We start from the raw sequence: 18,711 nt of genomic DNA on the forward strand, positions 1-18,711 counted from the left end.
AGGAGAATCGGTGAGACACAGCAATTGATGGTGAGGAAGGGGAGGGACGTGGGATGTAGAGAATCACTCTTGGAATTTCCCACTAGGGCAGGTGGGTGCCTGGTAGGGCCATTCACTGAGACAAGATGCAGCAGGTCTGAGGGGAAGGCAGTGGATTCAGTTATGCGTGTTTGATGTTTTGGGAGCACGAGTTCAGGGGAGACATCCAGGGGCCAGTTGGAGGTGTTTGGAGCTCAGCAGGAAGTTGAAGAATTCATAGGCACTAGTGTAGGGAGACAGTGGAAGCTGGAGGGTAGGTGATTCAGTGGCCCTCGGATGCACCTGGGAAAGCGAGTTGAGCCATTGGTTTGGACTGGCAGGGAGGGAAGGAGGTGATTCTGATGCCTTACTTTGTAGCTTTGACATCTCTGAGTGAATCCTGCATGTTGCACTTCAGGCCTGGGAACACTCCGTGGGGATCATCTGCTTTCCCAGTCTCCAAAGGCTGGCTGAAGATGTTTCCAACCAACTTGCCCAAGAAATACAGAAGGCACTGGTGGGAAAACCTGCAGGTAAGAGAAGAGAGGTCCTGGAGAACTTCACAGTAAGCGAAACAGCTCTGTAGACCCCTCCCAGGCCTCCGGCTAAGCCCCTCTCTGCTTTCTAGAGGAGTTAGAGTAGTGACTTCGAAAGCGCATGGAAGGCCAGGTTCTGCCAGGGAATACCCTGGAGAACAAAGGAAAAGGCTAAAAGAGGGAAGAGAAGAGGGACGTGGGAAAGTCTGCTGCTCCTGGGAGGGACACAAACACACACACATACATACACACACAGACACACAGAAACCAAAGCCAAGCATGTTTCCTGCTGCAGGTCTCCTGACTTGCATCCTTCCACTCAGGGAGCTGGACCCCAGAGGCTGGGCTATGAGACTGAGGGCAGGAGGGAATTCCAGGGGGAAGGAATGGCTTGAGCATGGTGTAGATTGCAGGAATCCCTGTGACAAAAGGGGCTGTGTGATACAGGAAGTGGGGAAAAGACACTGGATTGTGGCAAGTCCAATTGCCGAGGAGCTTGTTATTATTATTTAGCAATAGGGAGCCATTGACGGTTGTTGAACAGGGAGGGTGGTATGATAAAGGCTATCCTCCAAGGAGATTCATGTGGCAGAGTGTGAAATGTTTGGTACAGATGCAGGTGTCATTGTTGCGAGGGCAAGAGGCAGAAGTTCCCTAAAGACGCTAAGGCACATCTCATGGAGAGAGGGGCCCACGTGGAGGGAAGCTGGGTGACCAGGCCACCACACTGCCCTGCTGGTGACCCTTTCTCCCCTCCCCCACACTCTTGCCAGAGCAAGCGCGGGTAGCAGCTGGGCAGTTGCTGCGGTGGAAGGGAGATGTGGATGCAGAGCAGGATGGCTACCTGCTCCTGAAGTCAGTGTACGTGCTCACGGGGACAGATTCGGTAAGTTCCAGGCCCCAGTGGCCCAGCCTGGGTGCTTCTCACCTGTGTACAGAGGGACGTCCCAGCTCAGGGCAGTGGCATGTCTCAAGGGTGTCTTTATTTTCATGAAACGGATTTATCGTTTTTCCTTCCCTACCTCCCCTCGGATATAGAACGTGGACTTCAGAGTCTGAAATTCATATTCACATCCTGCCTTTTCAGTTGACGAGCTGTGTGTAACCTTGAGCAAATAATCTGACCTCTTTGCATCTCTGTTGTGTTGTTAATTCTAAAATTGGGGATAATAATGCCTCCATTCTAGGGTTAGTGTGAGGATCAACAATGACGGATGTGTATGGACTGTATTTCCTGTGTGTCAGGGTGAGGCTGGGTGCATCCCATGCATTGTACTAATGAATCCTCCCCAAACCCTACGAGTCAGATTACAGTGATGCTGCACTGGTGGCAAGAAATCAGGTTTGCCCCTGATATGTAGCTGTAGTCTGTCTGACTCTGTGCTCTGAGCCACTGCTCTTTACTACCTCCTGCTAAATTCAGACTAAAGGAGCAAGGCCTGTAGGCACCTGCCCCGGGCCTCCCCAGAGACGAAAGCGACCGCTCCTCCTTCCCTTCCCACCCAGGCCCCATCCTGGCTGCAGTCACGGCCTCCCACCATGAAGCAGGGACCTTGAGTGGTTTGCCGATGACTGGTGTCCTCTCAGGCAGAAGCAGTCCCTGGGAGCTGTGGCCAGCAGCAGCAGTGGCCGAGGCCCTGTGCAGGGCAGGCCCAGAGGTTCCTCCATCTAGCGAGGCTGCCCTCTGTGAGCGTCCTGGTGCCCAGACTAGGAACAGCAGGGAACCAGGCTGGGGTGGTGGCTGCCCTCTGTCTAATGGTGAACAGAGGCATCAGACAGGCATTTGGAGACAGTGCCAGGAGGTGAGAGAGGAGCACAGCAAACAGTTGTTCACCGGCGGGAGGACCATCTGACTTTTCTTCCATGTAAACTGCCTGGACCACCATCAGGGACAAGGGCCTGGAGCACAGGGTGGGGGCTTTTCAGCCCCTGGAGAAGGACTGTTTTCAGTCTGAGTAGTAAAAAGTAACCTAAAGCCTTTTTTTTTGCTGCGAGGAGTCTGCCCCCAGAGCAGTGAGAGAGTAAGCAGTTGGCTTTCTGGGGAGGCGGTGCAGTTTGGAGGACAGGGAGAGCCACCCTGAGTGCAGTCATGCAGGGCCACATGTCCAATATGGGGGCAGACACTACCTGCAGTGGAAGCTTTTAGGGACTAGTGGCCTGCATTGCACTCGTGCTGCTGGCCCAGGCTGTACAAGCTTCTTTTCTCTTTTCTAATTTACCCACCATGTCTGTGAGATTAGTCAGTCGGGTGGGAAATCGCATGGACAATATAACTTTTAACAACCACACATGTGCTCTCTCACGGTCATGTATGTGTGGACACACGCATGTAGGGGCTACAGTCACAGTAATCCTGGTGCAGCTGCAGGCACAGCCTGTGAAGAAAGGCCCTGGGAAGCTTCACACTCAGGCTGGTCCCTCTCTGCCAACTCCCTGTCTCCTCTCTGTCTGGCAGCCCTGGGGCTGTTCAGCTGCGGTGTGGCTCTCTGGATTATTGGTCTTCACCTATAGGGCTGTTTTGGTCATGATGAGGTCTTAAATCTGGACGAAGGGATGGAAAGGGCCCTGAGCACGTCCTTAATTCAGTTGCTTGTATTTGTTCTCAACCACCTCTTCCCTACTGAGTTTCCAGTTCCCTCATCAGGAGGAAACCTACCAAAATCAGAGGTGTGATTGCCAGGAAAGTCCTTGATTTCTGCTGTGCACCAGTCCCACCCTCCTGCCCTCCCTCCTTTCCTTCCTTCCTATCATCTATCTATCGTGTAAAAGATATAATGTTTATCGAGCACATAATACACACTTTATATAAACTTAATCTTCACAGCCATCCCAGTGGGCCCTATGATTGCCTCCATTCTTAACTGAGAATGCGTCTCCCAGAGAGAGGAAGTGACTTACCCACGTTCGTGGCTAAAACAGCCGCACTGGCTGACCTCTCTGGTCTGGGTCTGGAGCCGTGCTCTGCCTGGCTCTGCGGCCCTGGGTCACGTCTGCTCTTCCCTTGCAGGAGACGCTGGGCAGAGTTGCTGAATCTGGGCTCCCAGCCCTGCTCCTCCAGTGTCTTTACCTCTTCTTTGTCTTTCCTCTGGAAAAGGATGAGCTTTTTGAGAGTGATGTTCAAGTTCAGAGGATGTTTGTGCAGGTGAGTGGGAGGAGGGCTGGACTCCCCTGGCCGAGACCGAGATCTGCTTCTCCAACCTCCTTTCATCTCTCTCCCCCTAGTTCTGAAGCTCCTCTATTCTCCTGGAGGGCCCAGCTCACCCCTTTCCCCCAGGTTCTGCAAATGCCGGGGAATCCCACGCATTTGGAAGATGGAGTTTCTCTCCATCTCACTGTATCCTTGTATGGCCCTTGTTCTCTCCCAAGATGGTGTGCTTCTCCTCCCCCACTCGGCCACACCAGCTCCTTGTCCTCCAATCTGTGTTCTAAGGTCCCGCCGACCCTCCCAGACATCTGGAACCTCCTGTCTCTGGCCCCTGCACCTCTGAGAACAGACATGCTAAGCCCTACTTGCATAACTGTAGCCAACATTTTCTAAGTACTTGCTATGTACCCCCCCTTATGCCATAACCTCACATCCGTCACCTCCCCGAGCCCTCTCTTCCACCACAGGATGTGTGTGGTTTTGTGGTCTAAGGTACGGTGAGTAAACATGAGTCCAGGGTCACAGAGGTGGTGGGTCGGGGCTGGGATCGGAACCCTGGGAATCTGGCTCCTGAGTCTGCTCACAGAAAGGCATTTAACCACTCTGTGCGGTCACCTCCGTCTCTCCTCTCAGAGGCCATCTCAGGCCACTAAGCATCACATGTTATGTCCTCATGTCATTACCCATCTTTCCTATCCTCTCTGACCAGCAGCGACTTTTAACATAACTTCTCACCTCTCTCCCCTGCCCCCTTACTGACAAGTTCTGCTTTCTCAGCTTTTGGGATGCTCCATTCTCCAGAAAACTCCTCCTGCCTCTCTGGTGGGGGGACTGTGTATCTTACTCAGCTTTGTGCCTTGGCCAGGGTCTCGCACAGAGCACATACTTCGGACCACTTGGGAATTGCCAATGCAGCTGTCCATTGAACATGCACGTCCATATCCCCATCCATTTTAGACCAATTCTCAAGCCAGAATCATCTTTACCAGAGAGTATCTCATGAGTTCTGGCAGATTCCACTTATGGTGGGTTGCCCATAAGCTACATTTATTAGAAATTTAGGTGTCATTTGCCCACACATAAATCATATTTCAAGTGGTGACCAGGACACAGTACTGGGTACTTAAGTCTTTACGGTGTGGTTTCTATGTGCTCTGCAGGGAATTAGTGCAGCCCTGTCTTCCTGGTCCTCTCCATGTATGGACAGAATGTGAGCCACAGTGATACCACATCAGAGTTCCTCAGGGTTTCCTTATTTCATTCCACAAAACATAGAGAACTCCTCTTGGGTTCGTCACTATGCCAGACCCACGGTCTCTCACAGAGATGACAGAGAGAGAGAAGTTAAATGGGGAGAGCAATCGCGCGAATAAATGATCAGTGTCCAATTTTTTAAGTGCTCTGATGGAAAAGTGAGAGATGTGCTGGGAAATGAGGACAAGAGTATAAATGGAGGCCCTTCTGAGGAAATGGCATTGAATCTCCCTGGTCTGGGGCAGAGGGTGACCACATATGACCCCATCCTTCCCACTGAGACATGGAAAATTAGGGAACAAATTCATCACAGGAAGGAAGCTTCCTAACCAGAGTCTCTTTGGCTTTTTTCTTCCAGATGTTGCTCAACATTTGCGGTGAGGCTCAGGGTCTGGAGGGACTTCTCTCTGGAAACGAGCTCCAGTCTCTCGTGATCGCCACGACATGTCTTCGGGAGCACACCTGCTCCTTTTGGAAGGAGCCCACCTTCTGTGTGCTGAAGGCAATCTCCAAGGCCCAAAACCTTAGCATCATCCAGTACCTGCAGGGTATGACCCTGGGAGACCAGGGCTGGGCTGTGGGCACACTTTCTAGAATAAGACCTTGGGATGCCCTTGCAGCATCCGTATAGATTCCAGGGACCAAAATAGAAATGAACAAACAGGATTTTCACCGATGCCCAACTATGCCTAGTAGGTGACCCTACATTGCTTGGGTCCATTCATGAAAGTGTCTTTATTGTTCATTTTGATGCTCTACTGGAGGAGAGACGGAAAGGGGAACTCATTTACTACGCACATGCTGTTGAACAGACACTGTGCTGGGCTCATTTGTATGTTACCTCATTTGCTTCTTTGAGATACATATTGATAATTAATGCCATTTTCCAGCAGAGGAAACAGATTGAGTAATAGAAGAATTTGCCAAGGCTCCCCAGCTAGTGAAGAAGAGAATCAAATATTAAACCTGGAGATGCCTGATTCCAGTGCCTTAGGTTCTGCTCTGGGCAGCATGTGTAAGGGTTAAGGACTTAGATTCTGGAACCAGATGGCCTGGGGTGGGGGCTCCAGCTCCGTCCTCCTAGCTGAGTGACCTTGGGCACTTAACTGCTTGGGTCCTTCAGTTTTTTGTTTTTTTTTTCGCTACGCGGGCCTCTCACTGTTGTGGCCTCTCCCGTTGCGGAGCACAGGCTCCAGACGCGCAGGCTCAGCAGCCATGGCTCACGGGCCCAGCCACTCCGTGGCATGTGGGATCTTCCCGGACCGGGGCATGAACCCGTGTCCCCTGCATCGGCAGGCGGACTCTCGACCACTGCGCCACCAGGGAAGCCCTGCTTCAGTTTTTTCATCTGTAAAATGGAGATAATAATCCCGTTGATCTCAATGGATTGTTGTGATGCTTCGATGAGTTGGCACATTTGAAGTGCTTAGATAGCGCCTGACACCCAGTGGCTGCCCCATAGGTGTTGGCATCACAGCATCATTACTTGGGTGGGATCAAAGGCAATACCCTGAGGGAATCAATTCCTTTAGCAGTCCCAGGGGCCTCCCTTAGCATCATCTGTCTCCCGAGGACCCAGGTAATGCTGGGAAGCATGGACACTACTGTGGCTTGCGGAATCCTGGGAAAATGTATTAGCCTTTTCTCAGGTGCTGGCCCACCATGGGGCAGGAAGGGAAGCTCTGCAAGGCTAACTCCTAGGGGAAGGTTTTGATGAAAGTCTTCAGCTGACCTCTTCACCCACCATGCACCATTTTTCAGGTCCACCAGCTGAAATGCCTCTTAGAGGCACAACCGTCTATCCCTTGAGTTAACTCTAAGGTGTGGGGTCTTTTTGGGAGAGGTGGGGGTCTGAGCCTGCCAATGTGACCTGCTTGTCCACAAACACTTGCCCTGTGACCTGACTTCTTTCTGGGGCCTCCTATAATAGACGGTGTCAGCTGGTGAGAGCTGGGAAAGTACAAGCCTACCCACTTACTGTAATTGAGCCCTGGGACGAAACTTCATCCCCAGTTTCAAGATTGAAATTTCCCAGTGAAGCCGTGGCCCATTGGTAATGATGTAGGGCTGAGCTGGGCCTGAGGTGCTCAGCAGCCCAGGCACCCCTCACAGACTAGAGTCAGAGACCCCTGAGAAATGGCTGCCTGCCTTGGTGGAGGGGGTCTCTCACTGTGGTCATTATTCTCAGCTGGAAAAGAAAAATGCCACCGCAGTGAGGAGCTGGCCACAAAAGCATTGTGCCATAGGGGAATGAGTAGTTTCCATGGGCGTATAGGCTGAGGAGAAGGTCAGGAAGTAAGGACTAGCCTGGTGTTTACCTGCCAAGACCACAACTCTCAGTGCTGCCCTGCCTGGCATGCAGAGTTTGGAACTTGTCCTTATCCTCGCAGGTGAGGGACTGAGAATGCCTTATCTCAAATTCTGGTAGACACTTTTCCTGATCCACTGGTGTGACTTTCCTGGCACTCAGAAGAGGCTACCCCCAATGAAAGAGCCCTAAAAACAGTGATCCACCCAAATGCAAACCCAGTGACATCTCTCTGCTGACTCCATTCTTTCCCTGGCTTCTCACAGCTCTGGGGTAACCAGTGTGTTCCACAGCAGGCCACATACCAGTGGGGCCTGTCTTCCTCCCCCTCCCTTGTGGACCACACTTCCCGGCTCCAACCCCCTGGAATCTTTAGTAGCTGATACACACCATCTTTTTGCCCTTCATCTTCCCACATGTTCATATATCCTTCCCTACACTTTTCATCAAGCTAATTTCTGCTCAGCATTGCTTCCTTAAGGTCTTCTGTGACACTCAGGTCTTGTGTCTTGCATCTTGTTATTAATGGGCCTGGACTGTCCTGTGTGCTGGGAATTAAGAGCAGAGGGCTTAGCGGCTCCCTTCCACCTCCTGTTTCACCTGCTCTCCATCTGGGCCCTCGAGTGTGGCTCTCAGGATGACACTTCTCATGGAGGAGGCTTCTTCTTGATCCAAGAGCCAGCAGAAAAGTGTTTTGAATGAATTGTCATTCACATCTTGATATACAGTGTAAAGGCAGGTGGGGAGGGAATGACCACTGAAGAAAAGCTATTGCCTTTGAATTCAGCAGGGGTGTGTTTCCTTCCTGCAGCCATGGATTGCATCAAGATCTCCCTCCAGAACCTCTCCAGGCTTGCAGACACTCTCCCTGCTCCCGAGGTGAGCGAGGCAGTGAGCCTCGTCTTGGGCTTTGTGAAGGATTCCTACCCCATCTCCTCTGCTCTGTTCCTGGAGTTTGAGAATGGGGAGGGCTACCCTCTGCTACTCAAAGTGTTACTTCGGTAAGTGGATGTGCTTGGTGGGGAAGAAACAGTGGAAGCCAAGGTCCTCACAATCATTTGCAGTGCTTTGGAGAAAGACAGATATTGGGGCTTCTCAGAATGTCTTCTGAAATACAAATCTCCATAGAGCATGGCCAGAGAGACTTCTTTGCAAAAGTAAATCAACATGCAGCCGGGTTTGGAGCTACTTCTTTAGGAAACCAATGGGTGATCGCAATAAGTCCATTTGGTGGCATGTACCGCCTGCATGCCTGCTGCCCTAACAGCCACCTGTCAGAATCCACATCCTGTGTTGGAGGGCTTTCTGGGATGGCTGTGACCAGCTCTGCCTATATGCTTGGGGGTTGGAAGTGCCCAAAGATCAACAACTCCAGGACCAGCCCTCTACCAATGACTGGTAGAAGCTGATGGGTCCATACCCAGCAAATTTGCCCCTTGGGTGGGATAGCTCTACCCTGCCTTCCAGAGTCCCTGGGAGGATTAGAAACAAAAACAATACTCACTCTTGAAATAAGCATGAGGAAGTCTAATAAAGTCCAATTATTTCCCATGATGTCTGTATTGTTGCCATTCTGAAATATCAAATCTCTCATTCTGGGGGTGCTTCTGCCCTGCTGGTGCCCTAAGCTCATGACTTTTGGGGGGTCTGGCCACGGAAAGCAGCCTTCCGGTGAGCAGATGCTGTGGCTCCTCACAGGTTTCTCTTTATTCTAATTGCACGTCCTTAGATCAAGGGCTGAGGCTTGCAAACAGAGTGACTTTTATCCACTCCCTGTGTCTTTTGGTGCTGAACTGGTGGAGACCTTTTGGGTCTTGCCCAGCACTGCGATTTCCATTGCCTCTGTATCCCTGCGAGGAGCACCATGAGCAAACCTGACTGCTCTGTCCAAGACGTCCAGGGAGCTGGCCTCGTCTGTTCCCACAGGTATGATGGGCTGACCCAGAGTGAAGTGGACCCCCACCTAGAGGAGCTCCTTGGGCTGGTGGTGTGGCTGACAACCTGTGGGACATCAGAGCTGAAGGTGTTCGACAGCATCACTTACCCGCAGCTGGAAGGCTTCAAGTTCCATCACGAGGCTTCTGGTGGGTCATTGGGTGTCTCTGGGTGCCTGACAGCACCTGGCACTGTGCCCTGACAAGGCAATGCAGGTCATTCCCCGATTCCCTGTGCAGAAACAAACATGTGGCACCTGTCAGTGATACAGTAGGGGCTGATTCTGTCATGCCTTTGGGGAGACTTAAAATCTCTCCTTTATAGATTTTTCCAGATGATCTGGGTGGGACTGAGATGAAATGTTTGCTTTAAAAAGGCAAAGACTCTCTCAGATAATGGAGGGAGCCTGTGATCTCCATCCCCACCTCTGGTGTGACTTACTCGGTGACATCTGCTTATCTAACAGGGACTGATGGCCCTGAAACAGCCATCCAGGCTCAGAATCAGTGCCTCCTTAGCTCTACAAGATGCTGATTGACTGATGAACTCAATCAACATGTACTGATCATTTCTGTCCAGCAGCCACTCTGCCCCATGCTGGGTACCACCGTGAAGAGGCCAGGTGTCTGCTCCTTAAAAATTCTCTATAGAGACCATCACACAAACCTTGAGCCATAATCTGCTCAATAACTGGCTGATAAACAGGCACAGTGGTGACACCAGTGCAGAGAATTAGCTCTGCCTGGGTCAGTCAGGAAACCCTGCAGAGAGGGTCGCATTCAAGAGAAGTTTCAAGGCAAAGGATGGGTCATCCAGGTAGAAAAGAGGGGGAAGAAATATAAAGACAGAAGGTATAGCCTGGGGAAAGAAACGGTGACCAGAAACACCTGGATGTGTCTGGGGAGATGGAGAGACCTGCGCAGACCAGAGGGTGGAGGCTGCAAAGCTGTGAGACCAGTTTAGGAAAAGCCACTGGATGTGACTCCAGCAGACACACAGGGGAGTGGCTGGATTAGAGAGGAGTTTCAGAAACATCTTGAGTGTCTGAAGCACAGAGGGCTGGAGGCAGGGAGTTCTCTGAGGAAGTATCTCCTGGGTAAGAGAGAATGAGACTTAACCTTCTAGCTGGAGAGAAAGGAGGGAGTGGGTTTGGAAGGTGTCTTTAACAGCTTGCCTGGAAATGAAACTGACTTTGCTGAGTAATCTTTAACATCATTTGATTTTAATTAATTGAAACCAATCCTCCAGTCCTGTGCTGCCCGATGGAAATATAATGCGAGCCACATTACGTAATTTTAAATGTTCTAGCAGCAAAATTTTAAAAATTAAGACAAAACAGGTTAACTTATTTTTAATAATATATTTTATTTAACCCAATATATCCAAAATATTACCATCAAAAAATGTGATCGTACAAATAATTGTTAATGACTTTTTTTTTTGCCTTCTTTTCTTTGTGCTACATCTTGAAAATCTGATGAGTATTTTTACACTCAGGGCACGCCTCAGTTCACAGTGGCCACATTTCAAATGCTTAATTACCCAGCACGTCTTAGACAATGCAACACTAGCCTTATTCACATCCTGGGCATATGGCTTTTCTGGACTTCTGATAGACATTTACCCACAGGAGCTAGAAAATAGAAACTTTAAATGGTATTTCCCGTGATAATGCAAGCATGTATTTCTAGGCATAGGTAGGAGAAATGATTTGCAGGATTATTTCTTTTTTGCATCTTCAGGGGTGACTGTGAAGAATCTTCAGGCCTTCCAAGTCCTGCAGAATGTTTTCCACAAAGCCAGTGACCCTGTCCTCTGCACCAAAGTCCTGTCATCCATCAGGACCATGTGGGCCTGGAATGCCCGCAACTTCTTCCTGCTGGAGTGGACCCTGCAGCCCATCTCGCAGTTCGTGGAGATCATGCCCCTGAAGCCGACCCTGGTGCAGATGCACTTCTTTCAGCTGCTGGAGGTCCTGGTGTTTGAGCTGCATTACGTGCCCCATGAGATCCTGCGGAAGGTGCAGCGCCTGATCCAGGAGAGCCCAGAGCCGCTCGTCACCCTCGTGGCCTTGCAAACTGTCCTCAGGATCGCCGGCGGGGACCCGCTCTTCACTGACATCTTCCGGGACTCGGGGCTCCTGGGCCTGCTGCTAGCCCAGCTACGGAAGCAGGCCAAGATCCTGAGGAAGTCAGGTGCCTTCCAGGAGCTTTAGGAAGGGAAGTGGGGAATGGGTGGGGGCCAGTGTTAGCTGGGCCTGGTCTGTGTGCCAGCCCCACCACCCATTCACATAACAGAGAAAGTGAGTGTGCCCATGTCACCTGGTGCCCTGAGCGTCAGAGAGGGTACCCCTGGGCTACATGGCTTCACAGCGCAGGCAGCCTCCCTATTTTCTATAACTTGCCTGATCTTCCCCATGAAGAGGTGGGGGGGATGGGTGTAACTAGAAGCCAACTCATGGGACTAACTCAGGCCTGATGACTTCTTAGTTTTCAGATACCTCCTGCAGTAGATATTGTCTGAGTGTGTAGGTAGGGAAACAGCAGAAGGACAGGTCCTCAGCAATGCAAAGGGGAAAGGAGGCTCAGAGAGGCTTGAAAGTCCAGGATGGAAGGGTGTGCGGGACATGTCCGGGGTCCACTGGGATATGGCCACCTTGCTCACATGGTGCTGTCGGGCCCAATGGCCTCCCACCTGGAGCAGAGGTCAGTCACCAGGGCCTTGCTGGCCAGCTTGCCCCTCTAAACCTTGGCCACACTTTTGCATGCCCTGCTGGGCTGTACACCCGTGGCTCCTTGCCAGCACTCCCTCCCCCTGCCTCAGGAGCGCGGGCCTGGGATTTCCCTGCCTAACCATGCCCCATGTACATACCCTGGATTTTACAACCAGTCTTCCAGGGGATTTTGATGCACTCAAGTTGGAGAACCTCTGATGTAAGGGTTGTAGGGTCACATCTTACAAATTGGGATGCACACTCCTTTATAATGGAAGCATGATATTTGTCTTTCTTTAAGAGGATAGGAAACTAATGGAATTGGAGATCTGGGGCCATATCACATGTACTTAAAAATGTTTCTTCATTGCTTCTTAAATATGGCAGGAAACAAAGAGTCCAATCCTGGAGTTCAGGATATAGAAAGAGAACTGACTTGTGTGATGCTGAGAACTGTGGTCAGGCTTCTGAAAGGATCAGTTCGGAATGCAGGTAAGGATGGTATCAAATTCACCTTGTCACTGGTTGGGAAAACATTAACTATTTCCTGGTGATTTATGTCATTGCTCAAAGGCTATATCCAAGGAATAACCAACACTATCGCTGTGGCTGATGTCCATTCACTGGTTGATGTTCAGTGATCAACAGTAAATTGGTAGACACATCAGTTGACAATTTTTACTGTTTAGGTTGCTAAATAAGGTTGGGAATCAAAGAGTTATCTTAAATTTATGAGACCACAGAAACCCCATCTCCCTCAAGTAAAATCTTTTAATATATGGCTGCACTGACTATAGATACTTTTTAAAAAAAGATTCAAATTGTAAAATACAGGCAAAGAAAGCTCATCATTTTTTTTTTTTTTTCTGGTACATGGGCCTCTCACTGTTGTGGCCTCTCCTGTTGTGGAGCACAGGCTCCGGACGCGCAGGCTCAGCAGCCATGGCTCACAGGCCTAGTTGCTCCGTGGCATGTGAGATCTTCCCGGACTGGGGCACGAACCCGTGTCTCCTGCATTGGCAGGCGGACTCTCAACCACTGCGCCACCAGGGAAGTCCAAAAGCTCATCATTTTTAAGAGACATAATTTGATGTGCTTTCAGCCCATGATGGATTTAGTAGCTTCATCCATTCAAAAAAAGTTTAGCTTCCTAAGATCATGTGGCTCTCATGCTTAAAAAATACGTGCCTAAAACATAAATGCATGTATATTATACTATGAAGCAGATGCATCAGCAAAGTGACATCAGTGGGTTTGGTGATTTGGTGCATCTTTATCTGGGGCCCTCACAGGTCAACTATACCAAATGTGAATGATTATTTCATTATGGTAGAGCATGTCTAATGTTAGACTATAAGAGATTCCCTGGAGGTTCTGGTTAATAGGGAGGTGCATATTCCTAAGCTCCCTCCCAGAGATCTAATTATCAGGTCAAGGTAGAGCCTGTAAACAGGCTTCCAAGGTGATTTCCATGTAAGGGGTACCTGGCCCATAATTGCGGAAATCCTGCCTTATGGAGTTGACCAGCTCAAATCCATGTCATACCATTTGAACGACCCAGTTACTTCCTAGTTCTTATTCTACATGTGATTACTTCAAAGATCAATCCTGGGGAAGAAATTCTTAGGATTACTTTTAAACAAAAACATACCATTAGCCAAATTTCTTAAATCCTGCCTGCCGCCCACCTTGTCACAAGAAACTACCTACGAGTTAAACATACTCTTAAATTCTGGTTTGCTTTCAATAAGAATTTGGGCAGAGATAAGAGAGAATTGCCATTGGTCCTGGATTAGGGGATTATGTGGAAATAAATGCCAGAGGTATATCCAATTAAAGTTTGTATTACTTACGCCTCTAAAAACAGAGAAGGGGGAAATTGTTTTTCAAAAACAGAATTCTCACTGGAGAAGAAAGCAGTTTTTCTTTTTAATTCTCAGCTCCATAGTTTCTCTCTTCCTCTTCTTATTTTAACAGTAGGTATGGATTTTGAAAAAAAATTTCTAAGGCGTGGAAAAAACACATACACATGTAGCCAAACAAACTTGGAAATTGTAAGGAAAAGCTTTCCTTGTAATTGAAGCTAAGGTGCCAAGGCCCCCATCGCTCTAGCCCCATACTCTCTGTCTGATCCCCAGTTGTCCTGAAAGACCACGGCATGGTGCCCTTCATCAAGATCTTCCTGGACGATGAGTGCTACCGGGGAGCCTCACTCAGCATCTTGGAGCAGCTCTCAGTCATCAACGCCGAGGAGTACATGAGCATCATTGTGGGCGCTTTGTGCTCGTCCACTCAAGGGGAACTGCAGCTGAAACTGGATCTCCTGAAGGTGATGTCAAGTCCTCCTTTGTGATGGGTTTCCCATGGACATGCAGCAGGTGATCGGCATTTGCCCATGCATTCATTCATTTAGTTGGTCACTGTATCATACAGGTAGAGTACTACTGGCTGCTGTAATGAATAAATCTCCCATCCTCAATAGCCTGGCACATTAGAGGTTTCTTTCTTATGTACCGTCCAATCAGTGATCGGGAGGAGTGTCATTCAGGGACAGCAGTCACCTGGGCATCTAATCTAGCCATCAGACAAAGGAAGGGAGAGCAGAGAAAATGGCACACGTTCTTTTTCAGGCCTAAAACTGGTGCCTGTTAACTTCTGTCCAAGTTTCTCTGGGCAGGACTCATCTGGATGCAAGACATGCCAGGAAATGGAGTCCCTAGTTGGGCAGCTACTTCCCAGCTACACTGTAAACTATGGAAGTGGAGCCCAAATTGGTGGTGGCCAAGCAGCAGCCTTGTTTACTTGCCCAGCATTTAGTGAGCATCTACCAGTTACCAGGTCTGATGCAGAGTGCTCGGGACACACAGTTGTATGAGATTCAGCCCTTGCCAACTGGTAGCTCGTAGACTAGGGCTAATATTAAGTAAACAATCATGGTGATGCAGCGTGATAATGCCCCAGAGGTTGAAGGCAGGCTGCCACGGGAACAGAGAAGTAGGAGAGACCAATGCTGCCTTACATGTTTGAGGAAGGCTCACAGAGGAGGGAACGTCTGAACTGGGAAGAGGAAGCAAAAGGCAGTCAAAGGCACAGGAACAGTGGTTACAAAGGGAGAAGTAAAACTAGGCTGTCACCTTTGGACAACAAAGAGAAGCATATATTTTTGTTTTTGTAATATTGTTAATAATCATCAAGTTATCTTAAAACAGTTAAAGATGATAATAAACATCATCAGCCTTACAGCTCTCACAATTTTGTTGCTGTTCCTGCTTTTCCATTTCTTTTGTCTTTACGGGCTTATGCCTTAAAAAAAAAAATCCCCTTTCTTTTGTTTATGCTGTTTAAGAGAAGATCAGATGTAAATGTAAATATCTCCCAAGGAACTGACTTGGGGACCTGTCACATCTATGTGCAAAAGAACCCCCTATGCAATACACACTCATGTTTCATTATCATGCCACTTTGGATCACTGGTGAATTTTATACAATACGAAGTTGCTCTGACTTCCAAAATTAAACCCTCAACCTTATTTAGCCATGACTATCTCTGTACAAAACCATTTTACCAGTTAGAGAATGGCATTCAGTTTATTTTACCTACTTTATTTCTCAGCAGAGCCAATGTCAGGCACTGATGCAACTGTATTCATGTCTTCTCATGACCTAATCCTGTGGAGTTCGGCATGGCCAATGTGTCATGAGAATCCCATCCAGAAGTGGCATTATGACCATAGTTATCATGTATTTCGCAGATGACAAGAACCAAAACAGCGATTTAATCACAGGGTCAAAAAATCAGTGAAGGTGATGAAACAAAAAAGGAAAGTTAAAGGTCTTTTGAAAGACACTGGAGTCCCATGATTATGGGAAGTAACAAGATTGAGGGGAGCATGTAAAGGGGAGAGTAAGGGAGAGAGATATCAAGAATTAATGACAGTTTACAGCTGAAATGCACCTTAGCTTCATGTGGTCCTATCTTAATATTGGGCAGAGATAGGCCCCGAGAGATTCTAATACTGAATGGTGAAGTTGAGTTTGGATCTAAGACTAGTCATTTAAAATCTGGTGATTTTTCCTCTTCATTTTGCTGTTTGTTGCATTTTTTCTCATATGTCTGTGTTCAGCTTAATTCACATGAGCCTTATTCTAATAAGGAACAGGGAAGGCAGAGAGCAAGGCAGTTAGGACTTTGGTTTTCTATTGGGTGAATAATTGGAAGCCCTATCTATTTCTGACATTTTCATATTGAAAGTCAAACAGATTCATGGAGAGAAAAGTTTTGGAGAGCAGAAGTGTTTTTGTGTCCATTATAGAAAAGCTCTTTGCTTTGCTCCTGGAAAGTTCATCTTGTTTACTCTAGAGCCCAGAAGCACCTTATTGGAGTGTCAGCCCTTGGGTAATAGGACTGAATTTCTAGACTTGGTAATGTAAAGCCATTATGGTGTTTTACAGATTCAATATCATTTCAGAATCACACTACCAACAGAGCACATCAGGGATGAACACTGTGTAAGCGTATTCAACAGAGTCGTACCCCGCACTCAATGTGCTGTCTTCTCCCTGGGTACCAAGGCACTGCTGGGCAGTTGGGAGGGTGCCCAGAGCCACCATTGTTCTTCCAGGACTAGGGTGATAACACGTTGCAGCTCCCGTGGGTGGTGGGGAAGGATTGGGCCCCAGAGCCTATTCCAGCCTTGCCCACCACTGGGTCGTGTGAGCAACTAGCCAACGTTTGTTGGAATCTGATGTGGGATCTGCCTTTGTTCTACATCACTTTGGGAACCCCTCGGGAAACAAAGATGTAAAATTAGTTCTTTCTGGCTAGATTTCCTTTTTTGGTAGTTGACAGTGGACTCTGCCCAAAGCACTGTGCCTGCAAAGTGGGTCAGATGTGGGATGAGGTGAAAGTGATGGAGGGTGGGGACCTCAAAGGCAGGACTCGCTGCCCCACCACCCAATAAAGGTTTGTCATCTCTGAAGTGTATTCACATCATGGTGCCACCCTCAATTCCCTTCCCTGAGAATCAGCCAGCTGCTCTGGAGGAGAAAAATCCTCCAGAAACATGTGACTTAAGGCAGTTGCTTCCAAAATTCAGTGGTGCTTCCATACCAATACAGAGGCACATGTGACTTCACCACCTAATTCTGGCAAATGATAACCAAGTTAAAGAATAATGTAAGCAAATGAATTTCCTCTCCATGGCCAGTGGGACTGTGATTGGGTTATGCACAAATTCAGATTGATTTGCTAATATACATTTAGCTGTTCAACTCTGAGCTTAATCCCATTACCTCACCGGTCTTCCAGCATGACACATGGAAAATTATGAGGAATAACAAATAATAGAATGTGAAATAAATCCTGTTAGTCCTAACGTAGTTAGCGCTTTGCAGCAGACATCCATTTTATAGATTCAAGCTTGAGGAATACTAACTCAGAGAGGATGACATGGTAACTGAGTTAAGGAGGAGAAAATGTGCTTAACGCTGACCTTTCTTGAAATGTGTCAACCCTAGCCTGATTACTTTGACTTCAGCTGATTAAATTTACTCCCTTCCGTAGACTCTCAAGCCTAGGTGATGCATTATCATGCAAAGTTGAATGACAGTAATGGAGACCCTCCTCCCAGGTCCCCAGTTCCTGACAAATTGTTTCCTGAACTAGTGCAGTATTTATTTTCCTTTATGATAGAAATGTTTCTCTTTAGTTGCTATGAAATTAAGCCTTTGTAATTGGATTTTGGGCTCTTTACTTTATGACTCTGCAAATATGAAATTAACCCCATCCCAAGAAATAACAGAGCAGTCTGAGTTCTAATGAGATTACCCCCATTTTAGATAATGACTCTGAATTTAATAAATCAAACAAAGCAACAATTAAGGTCAGCCATTCCTTTTTTCTCCACCCCTCCCAACAGGAGGAGAAAAGAGCCATCTAGGAATTACAGAGGATAGACCCTCTGAGAGACACAGATCATAAGGAGGACTATTATTGGTTTGCTTTCTTTTTAAAATATCTGCTCTCAACATTCCTTGAATGATGGAGACCTTCTGAGCAATATCTGGTGTCAACTTGGACAACTGGAAGATGGTTTCTTAAGGAAAGAGGGGGGTTTTAGTGGTCATCCAGCACTTAGACAATTGCTTGTAATCTGATTAGTTTTTTTTTTTTTTTTTTTTTTTTTTTTTTTTTTTGCGGTATGCGGGCCTCTCACTGTTGTGGCCTCTCCCGTTGCGGAGCACAGGCTCCGGATGCGCAGGCCATGGCTCACGGGCCCAGCCGCTCCGCGGCATATGGGATCCTCCCAGACCGGGGCACGAACCCGTATCCCCTGCATCGGCAGGCGGACTCTCAACCACTGCGCCACCAGGGAGGCCCAGTTTTATTTTTTAATTACGCTCTCTTTTTGGTGTTTGTTTTGTCACATGTCACGTGATAAACAGAAGAGCTCCATTCATTCCATTTGCCTTGAACAACCTCATAGTAGTTTTAGGAGCCACTGAAAGCACTCACATAAATCTAGACAGTTTACAGGTTAACAGCTTAAGATTTCCTGATGTCTCGGTGATTTATTTATTTTCCATGGCACGAGTCACATTGAGACAGGTCGAGACAGACAATGCAATGCATGCTGTACCCCACGTTAATGTTCAGCCTTTTGTGTGGATTATCAGTTGGCAGGAAGAAACTACCACCACCACATACACTTCAAGGTTAGAGTTCATTTCCAACTTGATCGAAGAAATAATATTCTGTGCGGAGTGAGTTGCTCACACAAGGCAGGCACAGAGGACTGGCCCC

The 18,711-nt window shown here is 48.2% G+C and overlaps 1 protein-coding gene across 1 annotated transcript in view; it reads left to right on the forward strand.

The window, feature by feature from the left end:
• The window catches only part of WDFY4 (WDFY family member 4), a 294,420-nt gene that overhangs the window by 28,075 nt on the left and 247,634 nt on the right, over positions 1–18,711 (forward strand). The window contains exons 3-11 of the mRNA XM_082637674.1: positions 437–551; positions 1,328–1,440; positions 3,562–3,696; positions 5,312–5,501; positions 8,073–8,262; positions 9,188–9,345; positions 10,939–11,391; positions 12,297–12,401; positions 14,048–14,238. Of these exons, the coding sequence (XP_082493800.1) occupies positions 437–551; positions 1,328–1,440; positions 3,562–3,696; positions 5,312–5,501; positions 8,073–8,262; positions 9,188–9,345; positions 10,939–11,391; positions 12,297–12,401; positions 14,048–14,238 (1,650 nt within the window). The remainder of the gene's footprint in view (positions 1–436; positions 552–1,327; positions 1,441–3,561; positions 3,697–5,311; positions 5,502–8,072; positions 8,263–9,187; positions 9,346–10,938; positions 11,392–12,296; positions 12,402–14,047; positions 14,239–18,711) is intronic.

The sequence above is a fragment of the Mesoplodon mirus genome (assembly GCF_964341445.2).
Source record: "Mesoplodon mirus genome assembly, chromosome: 2".
Classification (NCBI taxonomy): Eukaryota; Metazoa; Chordata; class Mammalia; order Artiodactyla; family Ziphiidae; genus Mesoplodon; species Mesoplodon mirus.